Source organism: Protopterus annectens, chromosome 10.part0, assembly GCF_019279795.1.
Source record: "Protopterus annectens isolate FY-2018-M chromosome 10.part0, PAN1.0, whole genome shotgun sequence".
Taxonomy (NCBI): Eukaryota; Metazoa; Chordata; order Ceratodontiformes; family Protopteridae; genus Protopterus; species Protopterus annectens.
Window position 1 is genome coordinate 1,008,978,816 of NC_056744.1, and position 21,148 is coordinate 1,008,999,963.

At 42.6% G+C, this 21,148-nt stretch overlaps 1 protein-coding gene across 1 annotated transcript in view; it reads right to left on the minus strand.

The window, feature by feature from the left end:
- HECTD3 (HECT domain E3 ubiquitin protein ligase 3) overlaps positions 1 to 21,148 on the minus strand; it is a 1,089,315-nt gene that overhangs the window by 796,639 nt on the left and 271,528 nt on the right. The window contains exons 7-8 of the mRNA XM_044085764.1: positions 11,109 to 11,222; positions 10,145 to 10,227 (exon numbers count right to left, since the gene is read on the minus strand). Coding sequence (XP_043941699.1) covers positions 10,145 to 10,227; positions 11,109 to 11,222 — 197 coding nt within the window. The remainder of the gene's footprint in view (positions 1 to 10,144; positions 10,228 to 11,108; positions 11,223 to 21,148) is intronic.

Sequence of the window (21,148 nt, forward strand, 5' to 3'; positions counted from 1 at the left end):
TGAATGACAGTGTCCAAATCCTGGCAGTGCTGTGTCCATACATTTTGAGATACCATTGTAGCCTCCTCATATGCAGTTTGGCATTGGGAAGCACCAGAATACAAGATGCCATGAACCCTAATGCTTGAAGGACTGTCCTTGCAGTCAGCACGGACTGATGAGATAGTTGATGGAAGTAAAGTGATAGATTCTTTTGTTTGTCCGGGGTTAAAAAGGCCATCTGGGCTGCTGTATTCAGTCTCACACCCAGAAAGCACATGTCTTGAGAGGGTACTAGACTGGACTTTATTTCGTTCACAGAATACCCTAGGCATCTTAGCACTGCTATAACATATTCCAGATGCTGTAGAAAGTGTTCCTTTTCTTGAGCCAGAATCAGGCAGTCGTCCAAGTAAGGATAGATTTGAATTCCTTGTAGCCTGAAGTAAGCTATCACTGGAGCCAGAACCTTTGTGAATACTCTGGGCACAGTAGATAAGCCAAAGGGCAATGCAGAGAACTGATAATGAGAATTTCCAGCTCGCAGATACTTCCTGCAACTTAGCCTTATAGGTACATGAAGGTAAGCTTCCTTGAGATCTAAAGTTACCATCCAGTGACCTTTGCCCAGCAGAGGTAAAAGCTGTTGAAACGTCAACATCTTGAACTTGGGAATGTCCAGATAAGTGTTGAGGAGAGATAAATCCAAAATTGGTCTCCACGTGTTCCCCTTCTTTGGTACTAGGAACAGGCGAGAATAAAATCCTAGGCCCCTTTCTGATACAGGGACTGGCTGAATGGCCCCCATCTGGAGTAACTGAGAAACTTGCTTGTGAGCCTCTTTTCTTTGTGGAGGAGGCTGGCATGCCTTTGAAAGGGGCATTGTATGGAAATAAAACCTGTAACCGTGGTGAATGATATCCAACACCCATCTGTCTTGAGTGATTAAATCCCAATTTTCTTTGAAAAGAGACAGCCTTCCTCCCAAAGGTGCTGCCAGACGAGAATCTACTGGCAGCTGAAAAGGCAGGTCATTGGGTCTGTTGGACTGACCCCTGCCCTCACCAGAAGTCTGAGCAGGTGAACTCCTGTTCTAGGCCTAAAAGAACCTTGAGCCCTGCCCTAGACCTACCTCTAGACTGGGAATCATAAGCAGGATATGTCCACCCCTTAGCAGGCCAATTTCTACTAAACCGGTGGCTGCACCTGCAAAAATCTTTAACAGTTTGCATAGACTTAGCTTTGTCCTCCATTTTCTTTAAAACTGCTTCCACAGGCGAACCAAACAACACATCAGACTGTAAAGGAGCATCCAAAATCCTTGTCTTAACATGCTCAGCTAAATTCTGATCCCTCAACCAGGCATGCCTGCGAAGAACAGAACTAGTGGCAGCCACCCTCGAGGAGGCCTGTACAGCATCAAAACCACATTGCAAAGAATGCTTACCCACTTGTTCAGACACATGAACCAAATCCAGCAACTCTTTACACTCAATACCTTCCGCCAAAGCATCCACCTTAGATTTCAATTGTGAAAGGAGATAATTTTGATATTTTAGCATGTGAAACTGACAATTCAACGCCCTCATGGCTAGAGTGCAAGAAGTATACACTTTCTTTCCCCACCTATCCAAAGCCCTTGCCTCTTTATCAGTGGGAACAGGATTTTTAACCACAGAGGCCTTAACACCTTTGGGCCCCTGAGAAACAGTTTCTGGGTCTAGGACTCTTAAACAAATACTTATGAGCTTGGCACCCTATAATACCTATCGGGCTTAACAGGAGCAGGAGGCAAAGAGTCAGGGTTCAGGGAAGCCTCTGCAAAAACATCTTCCACCACATTCAACACAGGAGGTATAGCTAAGGGCCTATGCTGGGGTAAAAACAAGAATTCCCTAAGCCTTTTCCTGGAATCAGAGTAATCCTGGCCTTCCCATTTAAAGTGCTCCCTCATGGAATGCAGAGTCTCTGAAAATGAGAAATCCTCAGGAGGAGAAGCTGTAGGAGTGGAATCATCCACATCAGAATCAGAATAAGGAGGATACTCCTTCAAATCTTCAGCAGAAGACTCAGAAGCCTCTGAACACTGTTCAAAACTATCAAACTCCGGTTCCACCCTAGGCCTCTTATCAGGAGGGGGCATAGAACCTCTAATCATAGTAATCAAATCTTCTGCCATTTTAAGCATATGTTTCTTAGGTACAGAACCCGAAATGCTAGGAGAAGCCCCCACTGAAGCTGAACTTGGCCTACCTCTCAAAGAAGTTTTGGCAACAGAAGGAGAGGCTCTAACTACCTTGGGAAGAGAGGGAAGAACAGTTACCTGAGAAGCCCCCTCAGCCTGGCCTACCTCCTGAGAAGGCACATCCTGTAACAGTAAAGTTTCTGCCTGAGACTCCATGGAAACTCCTGGCAAAACCTCTGGCTCCACTGAGCCTTCTAAAGAACCGACGTCCGGGACTGCGGTTCATCAACCCTAGCTTCACTGTTTTATCCTTGCGCTTGGCCTGGCCGGAGCATCCGACGGCATTTTATAATTGCAACGCTTCCCAAACACTAACCTGGCACAGTCTAACCTCCTCTTAATAGTGCGTTTGTTAAACCTAGCACAAGAGCGGCAACCAACAACTCAGGCCCTAAACAAGGTATACACAAGGTATGGTAATCCCTATGAGGTATCTGTTTCCCACAAGAAATACAGTTATTCACTTTTTCTGACATCCGGTTAAATACTGAGGCAAGAAAAACCAAAATGTTCCCAACGGGTACTTAGCCAACTCTGTTTCGGTCTGAAACAAATATTTCAGAACGCCAACCTGCACTCGCAAAACTGCTTCTGCATCGGACCATGCGGCAAAAAAGACTGAGGATATGACGTCGGTCATGCGCATTAGTACCAGTCTAATGCGCCTCTGGTATTCGGGCCGACTGGACAGCGGACTACACCCAATAGTAAGGACTGCAGCAATGGGGAACGAAGAACATCAGTGATGAGCCATCAAATGGGGTGTTGATAAAGGAAGACAAAGGGTTCCGCAAAGGAAGAGAGATGTATCCAGGCTTGTCTTCGAAGAGCAATGCCCGAACTAGCGGCTCTACTCGAACCATCAGCTGCATAGGATATGAGACGCATGGACGAGTTTACCACTGAGTTTAGGGTCGCAAGCTGGGCGATGACTTTGTCGGCCACCCCTGCAGCTACCGTACCCTGGAAAGCATCTCCTAGCTCTTTCAGGAGATCTCTTTGTAGTCTTGTAAAATGGGTTAAGTAGTTCAGTGATCGCAGAGAAAAAGTCACTGAAATAAACATGCATTTCCCATACCTATCCAGGACCCTAGAATCTCTGTTAGGAGGATGGATAGATGTGGATGTCTCAGACACTTCCTTTTTGGTGGCTGCAGCTACCATCATGGCATCAACAGGCACTCCCCTTTGTCAAAAATGGCTTGTCCACTGGGGCAGACATGAATTTATTTGGCTTAAGAGGAACAGGTTCCATGGCCTCCGGTGACTCCCACGCCTTACGAGAGATCAGTTCCATGAGCTCATCGTAAGGCATAGACACCCAAGAAGTGGAAGGTTGAGACCCAAAAGCCTTCAAGAGCACGGACTCGTCCTCAGTAGGGGTCTTGGACTGCCAATCGCCCCTCTGACTAAGGATCTCTAGTATCTCTGCAAAGGAGATTGAGGGGATCGAGGGGACACTTCTGACTCATCCAAGTCTGTGTCGGATGTCAAAGACTCCTGTGGGGAGTCTAAGTGCCTCCTCTTGCACAGTCTCTTCCTGGGCACCTCCTCAGTGGGGGGGATCTGGGGAGGTCTCAGAAGAGCAGGGGATGCCCTGTGGGGGTACTTGATGCTCAGGGTCTCTATGCTTAGGGGGACCGGTAGACAAAGAAGCAGACACAGGAGCTTGAGGGGAGAGGGAAGGCCGAACCAATGCTGGCGTTGTCTTTGGAAACAGGACTCTCCTCATAGCATCGAAGGCACCACAGCTCCGACAAGAAGGAGTAGATGGACCCGAAAGTACCGTCCGATCCTCCTGCACCGAAAACGTGGGTGCCGAGCCCGAGGTAGGAGCCGAGCTCATCCGAGCCGAAGCCCCAACAGGAAGAGGCAGCACCAACAAATCGGTCCGACTATCCTCCAAGGAACCGATGGGAGAGAGTCTGCTCCTAGAGTCCTCGGTCGGCACCGAGGACATCCAAGTAGATGGAGCCGATAACACCGGTGCTGGTATTGGCTCCAAGGGTTCGACAATCATCGGTTCGGTTTCCTTCAGCTCAGAGAGTCCATTACGGCTCAGAGGAGGAGTAGACAAATCCGGTTCCATGGTCTTCGGCACCAACGAGCTGGTCGGGGCTGACAACAATTTGGCAAGTCCTGGTGCCTGTAAAAGCTTCTGCACTAGCCGATCCATGTCCAAATTTGAAAGGCTGACTGAGGACTTAGATGAATGCACCGAAGGTGCTGACTGGAGCAGAGGAGAGGAGGAAACCTCAGAGACCGGCTCCAATACTGAGAGCTGGCTCCGAATCAAAGGTACACTCGGTTCCGAGGTCTGTGGATCCGATGACACTCCCTCTGAAGTTTTTGCCTTTTTTGCCACTTTGGGGTCTGAAGATTTTGTGGATTTGGAGGACGTGTTAGTACCTTCATGGCTACACAACACCTCAGAAAAGGAATGCTGCAGTAATCCCCTGTCTATTAGCTTCCTCCTTCTCTCCAAGAGGACTCTTGAAGAAAAAGAATGGCAAATGCTGCAAGTGTCTTAGAGGTGTTTAGCCCCCAGACAGCAGACACATTGAATGTGTCACTCAGTGACAGACATTTTTTGCCCACAATCTGGGCACTTCTTGAATCCCGATTTAGGATGGGACTTTTCCTTATCATCTGACATAGTAAAGGTAAAACAAACCAGTATACTGAAAAACTAATACAGTAAAGTCCTTACTTTCTTTGTAAAGTCCCACAAAGCAACTAAGCCCAACCTGGGCACTATCTATAACAATTAACTATATTTTACAAATACAGGGCTAAAGAGGCCCACAGAGAAAAACCCTGACTATTAGAAAAAAAAGAGATTAATAACTCTAAATAGGGCTAAAAGGCCCACACAAAACTACTAAGCCAACAGGGCACTAACTATCTAAAACTACAGATTCTATTATTAAAATTTTTAACACTAACACACAACTATCTATATGAAAATATCTAAGACAAAAAGAAAGATTTTTTTATAAAAACTTGCTGTTTTTTTTCTCACAAGTGGTCTGAGCTAGTTAGATCACCGAGATCTCTCTTGCCGTGGCAAACTAGATCTGAGGTAATTCCAGCAGTGCATTGTGGGATGGGGCTTGGTCTCGAACTACTGGCAAACCTTGAGCTTTGCTATCGGCCGTGTCGGAGCAGAGTATCGGCTCCGGACCCATCAGTGAGAATAAACGGCGAGATTTAACAACTTCACATTGTTTGTTTCTGTACAGCATGCCTAGTTTTTGATGGGCTTTCTTGATATTGCTTTCGATGTGGAGGTCAAATTTAAGATTATCATCTATTATGACTCCTAACAGTTTGGTATGGAGGACTAATTTGATTTCAGTGCCATCTGCAGAGAAAATTTTAAAAGATGCTCTGTTAGGAGTGCGAGTTTTGGGGGGTAAAGTAGGAACTGTGCTCTTATAAGTCAAGTTTCAATAGAGGTGACAGCTTGTTGAGTGATTTCATGGAGGTGAGTTATAAAGTATTAAAAGAGCAATGATGGTAGAGTCATCTGCATACTGAATCAAAGTGCCTTCACAAGAAGATGAATTTAGGTTATTGATAAAAATATTGAACAGTAGAGGGACAAGGAAGGATCCTTGCGGGACTCCTGTGGAAGTGTGAAAGTATGCAGAGATGGATCCTTGGTATTTTACAGCTTGTTGCCTGTTGGCAAGGTAGGCAGAGAACCACTGAATAGATGTAGATGACAGACCCAGTGTGGATAGCTGATTGAGGAGTTTACTGTGACAGACTACGTCAAATGCTTTAGATAGGGCTAGAAATACTGCAGATACAAGTTTATTAGAGTTGCAAGCTTTATTGACAGTGTCTGTAAATGATAGTAATGCAGTGGAAGTGCTCTGGCCTGGCCGAAATCCATGTTGGGCATTGGTGATTTGCTTATTTTGTAAGAGATAGTGGAGAAATTATTGACACATACCTCTTTCAATGATTTTAGAAAGGAGACAGGATGGCTATGGGATGGAATTTTGTAATGTCAGTGGAATTACCTCCTTTATGTAGGGATAATATGGGCCATTTTCCACAAGTAAGGGGCACAGGATTCTGGTACTGACCTATTAATAAGAATGCTGATAGGGTATGATATTGCATCTGCAGCTAGATTTAGGTATTCCAGGGTAAAGTGGTCAGCTGAGGAGGAACAAAGTTTTAGTTTATGTAAAACCTTTTTTATGAGAGTTATAGAAACTGGTTGAAAGGTTAAGTGGATGAAGTTGTCTGTATGTGCATTGGAGAGGTTGCAGTTAGGCGAATTTCATGAAGGAAATGTGCTGCGGTCCAGGGTAGTAGAAGTTAGCTGCATGGAAGTGGATATGTTAGGTGAGTTTGGGGTTAAGCTGGCTATGTATTTTATGAAGCATGTATTGAAATGGGTAGCTTCTTGAAGAGGGAGAATATCTGGGTATGGGATGGGATGGGATCCTTTTTTGTATCTTGGTTGATGAGAGAGGATATGGAGGACCAGCATTTTTAGGATTGCGCTTATGGCTATTTTGTAGGTGAGTATACTAAGACTTTTCATTATTAATTTTTTTCTTCACTTGGTTTCATAGCTGTCTAAATAGTTACCAATTTTTGACATTTTTATTATTTTGCCAGTTAATCCACGCTTTGTATTGGTCTCATAAGAAGTTTGCATTGGTTGGTGAGCCATAGGGTATGGCTGTTTTTAATTTTTTTTGTACACTGTGTGGCTATTCAACTGCATCATTTAACAGTAGTCTTTTAGGCTGGACCAGTTAACTGCTTTCAGAGCTTCAATGAAAGACTCCTTGGAGAAACTGGAGTGATTACAGGAAGTTTTTGCGCTTATGTTCCTTTGTTCATTGTGTAATACTCCTATGGGTATAAGCTGGCAGGTGGTCACCTATGTATCGCAGAGTGTACCTGAGAAGGTAAAATTAGATAGGTCGGTAACCAGGATCCAGTCCAGGTAGATTTCTGGGAGTTATTTTTGTCATATCTTGTTGGTATATTAATAAGCTGAGTGAATCCAAAGAGGTTCATGCTGTTGACTGCTGAATTTGTGGATAAGGACTTCCAGTCAATGTTTACATAACCCAGGAGGATAATTTAATTTGTGATTGTATCTGCTATCCAGGATAGTATGTTTTCAAGTATTGGAATGTTCTGTCCTGGGGGATATACAGCGCAGAAATGCATATGCTATTGGCTCTATTAAGTTTTAGGAATGAGATGAGGATTTCTGCTTTTCCAAAATTTGGGATTGCGCCTGTATAGGGAGTTACTGTGAGCAAATGTTGGAAGATTACAGCTATTCCACCAGCTTTTTTGTGTTCTATTGAACTTTATATTACAACCAGGGGGTAATATTTCAGTATCTTATTTCAGACTTCAGCCACATCTCTGTTGTGGTGGGTCATCCAGGCAAAAAAAAATCTGTGATTTTGTTGCATATGCTTCTAATGTTTAGAGTGATTCATTTTAAACTTTTAGGGTGTATTATTTTGTTATAGGTTTGATTGCAACCTGGGTTGGGATAGATGTCACCACACTGATGTATGGTGGAGAAAGATGGTTTGTTTATTATGGCATTTTTAGCAGAGAGGAGTACAAGTATTACCTTGACATTGGGACTGATATTGTTTAAGTATTTTGGGGTTAAAACAGTAGAATAGCGTTACAGGAAATAAGATTGAACAGATTTTTGAGTACCTAGTGGGAAGATGGTTGATAGATGAGAAGGAAGTAATGGTTGAGGTGTGCTTATTTATTACTACTACTTGTGGGGATATTAGGAATGACAGGAAGTAAATAAATTAAAGTGATACAGGAGGAAAACAGCATGGTTAGCGTTGTAAAATATTACAGTATGGTGTGATGAGACAATGAGCAGTGATAACAGTGTGGAGTACAGCTAGGTTTTGATGGGGAGGAAGCAGAGTAAAATCTAAGTAAGAATTTAGAACAGAAGTGGGTGGAGATGGTATAATGAGAACAGTTTATTAATGGATAGTGCAGTTAGCTATATGATAGGAGGAGGAGTAAAGGATGGGCAGTAAGTGAGGTGTAAGTGTACATGTAGTGAGGGTGGGTGGGAACAGGGGGCACGTTAGGGCAGTGGAGTGAAGCCCAAGTGTATCAAGGGCTGTACAGAGTGGGTTGGCACATGGTAGAGTAAATACCAGGAAAACAATCTGCTAAACTGCAGCAAGACAGGAGGCAAGACAAGTCCTAATAATAAGGCACACTGGTAGACTGCTGATGACATACACCTAAGTTAACTGCAACAGGTAGTATTGCAGTGACTTAGGCTTAAAAATGAGGATACAGTAATTGGAGAACAACTGAGATGAGGGGAGGCCAAGCGGGTATTTCAATGGACTGCATTTTATGGATATAAAGACAAGGTCTTTGAACTCTAAAATACCTGATGTGAGTCACAGCATTTAACTTTATTGTTAAGGGCTTTTACTCCTTTCCATGGAAATTTTACACTGCTAGGGTAAAAACCCTAATGGGTTAATTTAACTTCACCTTCAGCAGTACAAGGCCTGTGGGTGGGGGTGGAGTGGGGATGGGGGTGTCCCGCCAGCAGATTCAACACTACAGTACAGAACACGCTGATGCAGAAGTGAGGAAAACAATTATCTTTAGTTTGGTTCTTGGAAATTGCCTTACAGAGATTTTAACTGAAGGTATTGCTTCAGAACCTCGTACTTCAGAGCCCTGCCATGTCCACCTGCACAAATGGGAGAACAGACTTCAAAGTTTACAAATTAGGCTGATATTTTTGTTTGTGATCACAGCTGTCCACATTTGTCTTTCATTTTTGCCCTTTTCCTGCATGTCTGCCAATCAACCTCCACCGTGAATGTGTCTTCAGGTCATTCATTCTCACCTGGGGTAAGAGACAACTGGGGGGGCAGTCATCAAGTCAACCATTAAGGTAGTCTGATCGCTCACCTGCAACCTCTCTGTTCGAGATCAAGTGCCTAGATTATCTTCATACCAATGACCCAAGGGAATGGCTTCACCTCAGCACCCCACCAGAGTGAAGACATCTAAACATACTGATGGGGCCTAACTGTCCTCAGACCAGGAAATCACTCAAGGGCCCTTAGAAATTTAAACTCACACATGATGACAAAAAGGAAGAGGAATTTTTGATTTAATCTTCTCCCCACCCTTCACAGATATAAGGTGCATGCATTACAGTACCATGCACTGTTTTGTACACCTATGTACATGCTCTAACCCATCCTGCTGCTGACGCTGCCCCATGTAAAAAGTTTGTACAAAAAAGGGTTGATCTCACCGTCTCCCCATTAGAAAGATAAACTGGCTGTAGTCTCTCAATGCAGCTTCATTTTGCTGGCTCTATCAGCACCAAGGCAGCCAATCCATATGTGGTTATCCGTATCATAGTTTGGGGCTTTATCCCTCTGTGCCAAGGAGCTGAGCCTACACAAATCCAATTAATTCAAAATAATGTAACACTGCAAATCCAACATGTAGTTAATTTAGTCTGTGTCTCATCATATAGCTACATAACACAACCTAGGAAAGACTGTGGACGGCAACTAGAGCAGTGCTAAATGTAAGCCAAGGATTGAGCTCTTTAGTCACAATTTATACCACAAAGCTACACAACATAATCAAGTAAAGGGTATGCCCACTGACAGAACAACAGGGCTAAATAAGGAGAACAAGTGGATGGTTTCAGTTATTGACACAATGCAAACATGCCAACTCTGCTACTTTAGAGGCATTCTCATTTTGACAGCATTTTGTTACTTACATGCCTACAAAGACAATTAAGTGATGTAAGATAAACCTGTAATTCATAAACATGATGGCTATCTTTACAATATCCGTATCCATATAAAAGGTCTGTAACAGCTCTACTCAACACACCTTTGCATTCTAGAATTCGAATTTCTATTACAGGCATATAAACAGTCATCTCTTCTAGCACACAGACCTCTCCAACCATAGTCCTAGGAATCAAAGAGGAAAAGGAAAACAATTAGAACTGTATACAAGCAAAATTATCATATTCTCCTGTAACAGTCCTACATTAGTCTCAGTTGCAAGCAATTAAGTCATTTTTGTGCATAGGACAATTTCAAGAAGACTGCAAATATTCTTCATACACTACCTTAAGTTTTATCTAAAATGGATTTTCAGCATACATGGGTAATTGTGTATACTGTTGAGCAATTAAACATGTATAAGTTTTTTATTTAAATGCAGGACCAGGAAAGCATATACATTATCTGAGATATTATAATGAAATACAAAACTTCAACAACAAGCATATGTAAGGTAGGTCCACACCAGAAGATGGGGGTGCAGAGATGGACAAACAATGAAAAACATTCAGTGAGAATATAAAGTATTTACTGCTATCATTCTGAGCTGTATGTATACTCCTGTTCTTAATCCTGGCTTGCATGTGATAAGATTATGATGAGATGACTCCATAAACAGCAGTATCTTGGCGTTTCATAGTGTGACTGTGTAAATCAAAACTGTCACAGTCCAGTTGTATAAATACGGTTTACCTTCATTAAAGTGGCCTTCTGTCTTCTAGAGACAGAATTTAAGATACACAGATAAAAAGGGATCAGTTCTTAGAATACCTCTTAGAATGCAGACTTTTAAACAATCTAGTTCAATAAAACCAGCATTTTGAAAGTACACACTGGATATTTACTCCCTGGGTATTTACCCCTTGGAACTAACTACCTTACAATAAAAGGTACCCTGAAAGTAGTCAGGCATGGCACATCCCAACAAAGCTTTTAAGAAGGCTGATGAAGCTATTGCAAGTGACATATATAACATTACTCCAGTGAATTAACATTGCTCAACTTACTCATCGATGTTAACTTCATTGAGCAACTTCAGGTTGTCTCTTTCTCCTCCATAAACCGCTACCTTCTTTGGCAAGTATGTGTCATCAGTGGGATCCAGAGTCAGACTAAGTTTTCTGAAAGCAATGAAGTAAACAGAGATTATCTGAATACAATACTCAAATTTTCTTTTCTAAATAAATGCTGCATCATAACTCCCACACAAATGCAGCAAGCAATGAAGTACAACATGGTAAAAAAGTTCCTCATCTTAGCCCAGAAGTAAATTATGCAATCCAGTCATTAACTATCCAAGTAACATATCTTTTTAGCTTTGCCCAGATAAAACAGAAACATACATTTGAAAACCAAATTATACAAACACGAGTGAATCATAGTATGTAAACATGAGTGAGAAACATTCAGGGCAATACACAACATGGTAAAAAAAAGCAATAATAAAACTGCCTAGACCAAATTTAGAGTACTAAATGCCAAGGTTCTCACTAAATTTTATATATATATATATATATATATATATATATATATATATATATATATATATATACATACACACACATATACATAAATATACAAATATATTTGTGTGTGTGTAAAACAAAAGAGGTCAAAAAACGGGTGAAGGAGTTTAAAAAAAGGGAAAGGAAGGTGCGGACGGACAGCAAAGGTTTAGTTAAAGGAACAGATGGCTAGAATAAAGTCTTAAATTGTCAAAGAGATGCAGAAGAAACTGACAGCAAGTAGTTGTGGGAGGAGAATATTTGTTTTATGTAATATGCCCTGCTTAGGAGCATTTGCAGTTGACCTCTTTTTGCAAGAATTTATTTAGCTGGCTATGGTATCCTTGCAAAGTAGAGGCAGATCACAGTATGAGGGGGAGGAGTTCTCAAATTGGACGGGGGTTACGACTAAAGAGTTGTTGTTAGTGGAATGATTAAAATGGAGGGAGAAGGATGAAGAGTTCTGGCCAGTAGAGTGATTAAACGGGGGAGAAAGGAGGCAGTCTCATGTGAGATGCATATGAGGTTGTATGTGTGGGATCTTTTGGTAATGGAAGCAATAAGTTCACACCACAAAAAAATGGTTTACTGCACAAACCCATAAATTATACAGATAAGCGCTTTCATCACAAATACTTGGAGACTTCATCAGATCTGACAGTGTCATCAGCGTATAAAATTATGCTGAATTGAGTGAGGACAGATGGGAGACTGTTGATGAATAAGGCAAAGAGCAAAGAAAAAGGATAGATCTCTGATGACACCCTTCAGAAGAAGGGGGAATGTTTGCTCCAATTTGGACTCTGATATGACTCCCTGTAGGAGAGATTATGACCACAGCTAAGGGATCACGTATCTCAACTTCTTTCGTAATTTCCTTCTAAAGGAATAAACTTTTGGTACTACTTAACCCACCTCCTCAGCAGAATTTACTAGTTACTTAATTAACTAGTTACTTGTTTGATAAAAAAAAGTTAATTTTCACCAGCTATAAATAGCACATGCTGATATATTATGTAGTCCACATGTATGGTGCAGTTTAAATGGTTTACTGTCATCTGATCAAAACAATATCCATTTCAAGTTTGCCCCTTTGCCCAATAACTGTAATGGTTACATAACAATCAGGTCCAGCACCGCTGACAGCACAGTTTTTCAGACACATTATTATTCATGACCTCCCCCTATTTTAATCATAGTTAATAAGTAATGCAAAATGCAGATTAAGACTAGATTTAAAAAAAGAAACATTCTTCCATGTACACTTACACCATTTCCCCTTAACATTTAAATTTAAACATCATTTGGTTGCACACTTTGGTCACAAAGCTGTCATTTCTTTACTGTTTAGTTTACCTTGCTCAGTAGAATTTCTCTGCATTTTAATGCATATTCCTGGATGTTCAGGGAAATCACCTCCATGGGCGAGAAGAGAGAATCTTCCACACATAAGTTCCAAGTATCCTGACTCCTTTGTTCTTGCATCTCTTTTTCTGAACTTGAACTTCCTAAAAGCACTTGAAATTTATAAGGTGGAAGTAGCGAACGCCGATGAAAGAAAATGACCAGATGTTCAATTCTGAATGAGCAGCATAAGCTTCCTGAGCTCCGATTTATATGAAACTTCCACAGCAAAGAAGACTCCTTTTTCAGATCTTTACTGAAGGTAAATGCGAAAGTACAGTTTTGTACCTACCATAAATGTAGATGTTCGAGTGCTAATACAGCTGCAGTCATAACAGATGGGTTCTCCTGCAGTCAGGCGGGTTCTCGGTCGGCCGAATTCCAAAGTCTAGGTCCGGCATCGGTTGTCGTCGCTTCTTCCCTGACGTCAGTGCGACAGGGGTATAAAGGAACCAGCCAACGCCATTTTCTTCAGTTTTTTTGCCCCAGATGTCAGGTGCCCCCAGAAGGAAGGCAATACATAAATTTGTGTAATAATGCAGTGCAATATAATCAAAATACAGTAGTTGCAAGCAAATACATCATAAATGAATACCCCAATCAGGTTGTATGAGGATGTGTTAGCCTATAGGCCTGTCCCAAGAGAGGAAGGAGGGAGGGAAACCTGGACTGCAGCTGTATTAGCACTCGAACATCTACATTTATGGTAGGTACAAAACTGTACTATGTTCATCGTGTATACAGCTGCAGTCATAACAGATGGGTAGAATCCCAAAGCTAAGAAAGGGGTGGTAGGCACTAGGTGGAACTAGGAGGAGCCAAAATGCCCTGCAAGACTGCAGTGGCAAAGCCTGCTCTAGATTTGGAGTATAATGGTAGGTTGTAGTGCTTGGAGAAGGTATGCACAGAACTCCAAGTGGCTGCTTCCAAAATATCCTTGGTAGGAACTCCTCTGAGGAAAGCTGCAGAGGTGGCTGTGGCCCTGGTGGAATGAGTTCTAATGCCTGTAGGTACAGTTTTGCCATGAAAGGAATAGCAAAAGCGTATGCAGTGGGCTATCCATTTTGAGATTGTCTGTTTGGAAATTGACTTTCCTTGAGCTCCTACAGCATAGGACACAAAGAGCTGTTCTGACTTTCTGAAAGGCTTTGTTCTGTCCAAATAATAACGCAGTTGTCTGTGGATGTCCAAGGAATGTAGTAATCTCTCCCCTTTGTTTTGAGGATTAGGATAAAAAGTAGGTAAATGTATGGCCTGATTTAAAGCTACCCTGGATACCACTTTAGGCATAAAGGACAGGTTGGTTCGTAAGGAAACTCTGTCCTGATGGAAGATGATAAAAGGCTGGACAGCCATGAGAGCCTGTAGTTCTGAAACTGTACGAGCTGAGGTGATAGCCAGAAGGAAAGCTGTTTTCAAGGACAAATATTGCAAATCTGATGAGGCAGCTGGCTCAAAGGGAGGCAAGGTCAGTTTTTCCAGAATGAAATTAAGACCCCAAGCAGGTATTGGTTGTTTCCTTGGAGGTCTTAGATTCTTAGCCCCTCTGAGGAGCTGTCTTAAGAGAGGGTGAGAGAATAAAGGTGGATCAGTGTTGTATTCTGCAGAAATGGCTGAGGCATGGATTTTGATGGAGGAGAATGAAAGTCCACTGCTTAGCAGCTCAGCCAAATATTGTAGTATTTGAGGTAAATTCAGTTTTCCAGGATCCTGACCCTTTTTCTCATTCCAGACACAAAACCGTTTCCATTTTGCAGAGTAAGCTTTTCTAGGTGATGGCCTTCTGGCCACCAAAATGACATCCTGCACCTCCTTGGAGAGTAGGGCCTGTTGTGATGCTAAGGAATCTTCCATGCAGCTAGATTGACTGTTTTTAGCTGGCTGTGAAGAGTTTTGAAGCTGTGCTGAGTCAGAAGAAGAGGCATTAGAGGCAGGGTCCATGGTGGGGAATGCGTCAGGCTCCTCAGGAGTGGGTACCAGTGTTGCCTTGGCCAGTCCGGAGCAATGAGAATCATCTTTGGTCTGTCTGCTCTGGTTTTCAATAGAACTTTGGGCAGCAGAGGAAGAGGTGGGAAGGCATAAACTGTCATTGATGTCCAACTGAAAGAGAGCGTCCACTCTCCAGGCCTTTGGATGGAAAATCCTTGAGCAGAATTTTGTCAATTGGTGATTTTTGTGCGAGGCAAAGAGATCCATGTCTGGCCTTCCCCATTCTTGGATTATTTCTGTAAAAACTTTTGGATGCAATTTCCATTCGTGTGGATCTGTCATATTCCTGCTTAGGTTGTCTGCCAGCGTGTTTTCCTTGCCTGGCAAGTACTGTGCTTGTAGTTCCATTTGTAAGTCCATGGCCATGTTCCAAAGTGACATGGCCAGTCTGCATAGGGGGTAAGAATGTGTTCCTCCCGGTTTGTTTATGTACCACATAACTGTGGTGTTGTCCATTCTTATCAGTAGTTGACCTGGTTGTAGAAGGTCCTTGAAAGCTATAATAGCATTTATTACTGCTAGCATTTCCTTTTGATTGATGTGAAGGTGCTTTTCTTTTTGGGACCATTTGCCCTGAATGCACCGATCTGTCATGTGCGCCCCCCCAGGTGTAGTCCGAGGCGTCTGTTGTGATGACTTGATTTGCTTGAGGCTTGCTGAATGGAAGACCTGTGTTTGTTTGACATGCTTGAGCCCACCACAGAAATTCCTTTTGCAGACATGGAATTAGTGGTATTATTGTTTCCAAACTGTGGCTGTGTTGAGACCATATGATTTTCAGGTACCACTGTAGTTTCCTCATATGCAGCTTTGCACATGGGATTAGTAAGATGCAAGATGCCATGAATCCCACAGCCTGCAGGATTTTCCTTGCAGTCAGCCTGGTGCAATTTGCTAGTGCTCGGAAGTATTGAATTAGTTGCCCCTGCTTCTCTGGCGTGAGGTAGGCCATCTGGGTGTTTGTGTCCAAATTGGCACCCAGGAAAATTATCTTCCGAGAGGGTATTAGCCTTGATTTCTTTTTGTTGACTGTGTATCCCAGAGAGTTCAACAACATTATTATATAAGTCAGATGTTTCAGACGAATGTGCTTGCTGTCCGCTTGGATCAGGCAGTCATCCAAATAGGGGTATATTTGTATCTCTTGAAGTCTGCAGTAGGCAATTACTGATGCCAGGCATTTCGTGAATACTCTGGGCGCAGTAGATAAGCCAAAGGGCAATGCAGAGAATTGATAATGGGTTGAACCTGCAAGAAATCTGAGGTACCTTCTGCAATTTTGTCTGATTGGGACATGCAGGTATGCCTCCTTGAGGTCCAATGTTACCAGCCAAGACTCCTTGCCCAGCATGGGAAGAAGTTGCTGTAGAGTGAGCATCTTGAATTTTGGTACGAGTAGAAATGTGTTTAGGATGGATAGGTCCAAAATAGGTCTCCAATCTTTTCCTTCCTTGGTACCAGAAATAGCCTGGAATAAAAACCTTGACCTTGTTCGTGGGTAGGTACCTCTTGAATAGCTTTCATGTTTATGAGATCTGTAATTTGCCTTTGTGCCTCTGCCCTTTGATTGTGTGGCAGGTTTGGCATGCCTCTCATTTTTGGAAGGGTGTGAAAATGGAATTTGTAGCCTCTGTTTATAATGTCCAGGATCCATTTGTCCTTTGTGACAATATGCCAATTTTTTGAAAATAATGCCAGCTTTCCTAAGGGGGCTGCCATTTGAGACTTGCTTGGCATGCAAAGGGGAAAGTAATTGGGTTTGCTTTCTGAAAGAATGCGAGTTATCCTCACCACCTCTTTGTGTAGGAGCTTGCCATTGTCTGCCTCTAAACGATCCTTGGGATTGTCCTCTGCCCTCGGGCCTGTATCTGCCTCTTTGGGGTCTGTCCGTGGCAGGAAAGGACCAGTTTTTGGAAGGCCAATTTCTACTAAAACGTGGGGGTTGTACCTGTAGAAAATCTTTCACAGTTTGCATTGATTTAGCCTTTTCCCTCCATTTTCCTTAATACCTCCTCAGCATTAGCACCAAATAGTACATCCTTTTGAAGAGGGGTGTCTAGTAATTTAGCTTTGACATGATCAGGCAAGGCTTGTTCCTTGAGCCAGGCATCCCTACGTATGACTGATCCTGTAACAGCAGCACTACATGAGGCCTCTAGAGCATCAAAACCACATTGTAAGGTATGCTTACCCACTTGTTCTGCGCTATGCATCAAATCCTGCAACTCCTTTAAGTCTGGTTGTTCAGGTTGTGACAGTTTACTTTTCAATTGTGATAACAAAAACTGTTGGTATTTTAGCATATGGAACTGACAGTTTAAGGCCCTCATAGTTAAGGTAGTCGAGGTATATACCTTTTTTCCCCACCTTTCTAAGGATCTGGAATCTCTCTCGGAAGGTAATGGATTTTTAGCAGTGGAGGCCTTAACTCCCTTGGGGCACTGTGAGATGGTTTCTGGGTCAGCAGCATAGCTTTTGTATAGAAATTGGTGCGAGTCAGGAACCCTGTAGTACCTGTCAGGCTTAACTGGAGCTGGAGGTAGACGGTCCGGGTTAAGGCAGGCCTCCGAGTAAACATCATCTAGGATGTCCAAGACAGGAGGTATAGCCAGAGGCCTGTGCTGAAGTAGCAAGAGAAATTCCCTAAGCCTTTTCTTGGAATCTGAATAATCTTCGCCTTCCCAGTGGAAGTGTTCCCTTAAGGTATGCAAAGTTTCCCCAAATGAGTAATCCTCAGGGGGGGATACAGAAGGGATGGACTCCTCCGCATCAGAGTCTTCAAAAGGGGAGTAAGAATGTTCCTGATCATCAGAGTGCTCTGAAATAATGGAGCCCTGATCAGAGGAGGGGGAATCTTCCTCCACTCTGGGCCTTTTGTCCGATGGGGGCTGAGAACCTCTGATAAGAGTAATTAAATCCTCAGCCATTTTAAGCATCTGTTTCTTAGGCATGGGCCTGGAGATGGGCCCTGTGTAGCTGGTCTCTTAGAGTGCATGGTTGCTTTAGACTTAGTGAAAGCCTTGATGGAGAAAGAAGAGGAAGGTCTGAAGACACCTTGAGTGGAGGTGGACCTGTCCACATTCTTAGTTTCAACGCCAAGAGTGGCTTCGGTATCTGTAGTCGGGGTGTGGGCAGAGGAGCCTGCGACCTCGGACACAGGAGACACCGCCAAAGAAGTGTCATCGATAGTCAGGGGCTGTGTAGGCGCCTCGCTGAGAACCGGACCATGTGTAGTCGGCTTTGGCGTGGTGTCAATAGAGGCCGCGGACCTCGTGTGTCGGTCCTTATCTTTGCGTTTTTTAGACAAAACTGGAGTCCAGTATCCGAAGACATAATATAGTTAAATGCTTTCCCAAAATAATGCTGGGTGAACTCCGCCCGACGCTTAATGGTGCGTTTGTTGAATGTAGCACAAAAGCGACAGACCGAGACGTCGTGGTCTGGGCCTAAACAAGGTATACAGAGGGAATGGAAATCCTTATGCGGTATTTGCTTCCCACAAGAAATAAAATTATTAACTTTGTCTGACATCGGTCTGAGGCAAGAAAAGTTTCCCCAACGGAGTACTTGGCTTTCAAGAAGACTTCGGTTTCCAAATTTTCGTAATCTCAGGAGCTGGCCGACCGGCACTTGCAAACTGCTTCTGCTTTGGGCACCGCGCGGCAAGAAAGACTGAAGAAAATGGCGTCGGCTGGTTCCTTTATACCCCTGTCGCACTGACGTCAGGGAAGAAGCGACGACAACCGACGCCGGACCTAGACTTTGGAATTTGGCCGACAGAGGACCCGCCTGACGGCAGGAGAACCCATCTGTTATGACTGCAGCTGTATGCACGATGAACATCAGCACTTTCATTTACAAGACTTCTTCAGATCAAGCAGTAGTAACAGGGTTTTCAAATGCTATAGCGGAGGGGCAGTGCATGGGCTATGCTGTCGGCTTCACTATACTCAAAGGAGTGTGTTTGTGTGCAAGTATGTGGTTGGAGGAAAAAATCCACCTAATACGCACACAGAAGTGTGTGTGTGTTTGTGTGTGTGTGTAAATTCACCTAATTTGAATGTAGAGCCTAGGCTGTTTGTGGTCCCTAGATCCCCTTGTTTTCAAAAGCTTCAACAATTACACACTAAAATACAGGCGTGTTTCAGGTCATTATTATTTACTAAAATCATCAGTTTCTTTGTTTTCGCTTCTTTTGGAAAGTAAGCAAGGAGCCAAGTCTTTTATGGGGGAATAGGAATTGGTTGGCTCCAGTTTATACAGGGCATCTCATATCAAATATTTCAACAACGTGTGCCATGAGTATTGTGTCTGCTTTTATTGGGATTCTGTAGTCATAATACTAAGAATTTGAGGGAGAGAGAGGTGTTTTCTGTCAGATTAAACACTGACAGAAAGCTCCTTTGCTCACAGATAGTGAGCTTCTGTGTGTAAGCTAATTTATTAGCAGAGATGTATCAAAAAAAAATCAAACAAGTAAACATTCAATTAAAAAGTAACAGGTGAAAAATACAAAATTAGAAAATTAGACAATGTCAAGTCCTTTTTCAGCAGGCATAAAAACTGTTAAAAAACATGCCAATTCCTTTACAGGGAGTCAAGCGTGTCCCTGTAGTCAGCTGGACAGTACTTAGAGGTAGCTGTTCAGGATGCTAGAAAAGTTTATGCCCTGGCTTGCTGAAAACTCTACAAATTGGTTCCTTCTAAACTATGGTCACTTCCCTCCATTCATGGTGATGTGCTCTTGGAGTCTACTTCTTGTTGACCATGATAAGGACTGTGAGCGAGTTTCTCCTCCTCATTAGTTAAAAAAGTTGTGGTTCATACTTCTAAGTTGTAAGACATTCTTAATGGAGCAGCCTGCATCGAGTCCTGGTTTTATGTATGCATTTAAATCAATTTGCCACTCTCTTTTTCCAACGATGCATTTTTATTGCCATCAAGTTTAGTTTTATCTAGGTTAGTCAAAACTTGAAAATTAAAGGTGCTGTGCTTTGGATTATCTAGGTTATGTTTTGAAAGAGCAATCCAAGTGACACTGTGACTAATATAAGTGCTGGCAAAATATTATCTTAAACTTGATTGCCTTATCCACATAGCAAGATGGGCATTTCAAACATTTTGAGTAGTTCACAACCATTTCGGAACTGCAGTCATATCACCTTTTGCTTTGAAATTTCTTTCCTATGCATGCGCAAGTAATGTGATCTGTCTCACTCATATTTTTACAGAATTTGCAGTTATGGGATCCACAACAAAAAGTGCCACTTTTCAACAGATCCAATTCCACCTACATTTGTCCCAATAAATCAAGAAATGCTCCAATGCTCTTACCTTTTATGAAAAGCTTACTCTTCATTCAAACTTGAATATCTGCTTTCTTACAGTTAGGTTTGGAGCATACACACAATGTACCCCTTCAACTAACAACTCCTGCTGTGGAATACCAGTCCAGTTGCTTATTTGTGCTTTCATAAAAATAAATCCAATCTGTTCATTCCAGCTTTATTGCTATAGTTGAAAATCTCAGGTTTTGTCTAAGTGCTCTGTCCTCTAATTCTATTTTTTGAAACATCTCTTCCCGAGTAGTTTCCTATTCAGCCACCCTATTCTTCACTTTTACCTCTGATTTTTACAGCTTTATCATCTCATCTGAATATCTGTTTAAAGCTTTTTCCATTTTTTCCAGCCTTTGGCTGTTTGTGTTGATACACTCCATTAGTGTTTTGTTTATTTTAACCAGGTCTGTATGCTTCTGTCTTGTACCTTCCTGTAGGTTACTGGAAGTCATATCTGAAGGTTGCATTGCTTTTTGCTGAACAGCTGCAGAACTTTCCCCAGTCAGTGTTTCTTCCTCACTTTTTGTAGCTGATTTTTTCCCAGGTCTTCTGTATTTCTGTATTCCTGCCATCCAAGGCAGTGCACTTACTAGCCAGTTCCTGAAATTGACCCATAAACACAAGTCTACTGGCCTTCTCAGCTGAGTTTCTGTTTTCACACACTGGAAGAGCTAGAAGCAAGCTGTTACTTAATGTGCAGGCATCTTGGAAGCCCCCCATTCAAACTTGAACGTATAGTCATTATCTTTCATGTGAACTGCTATCATCTGGCCTATCCTACTTATACTTTTACAACTGTCCTAGTGAACT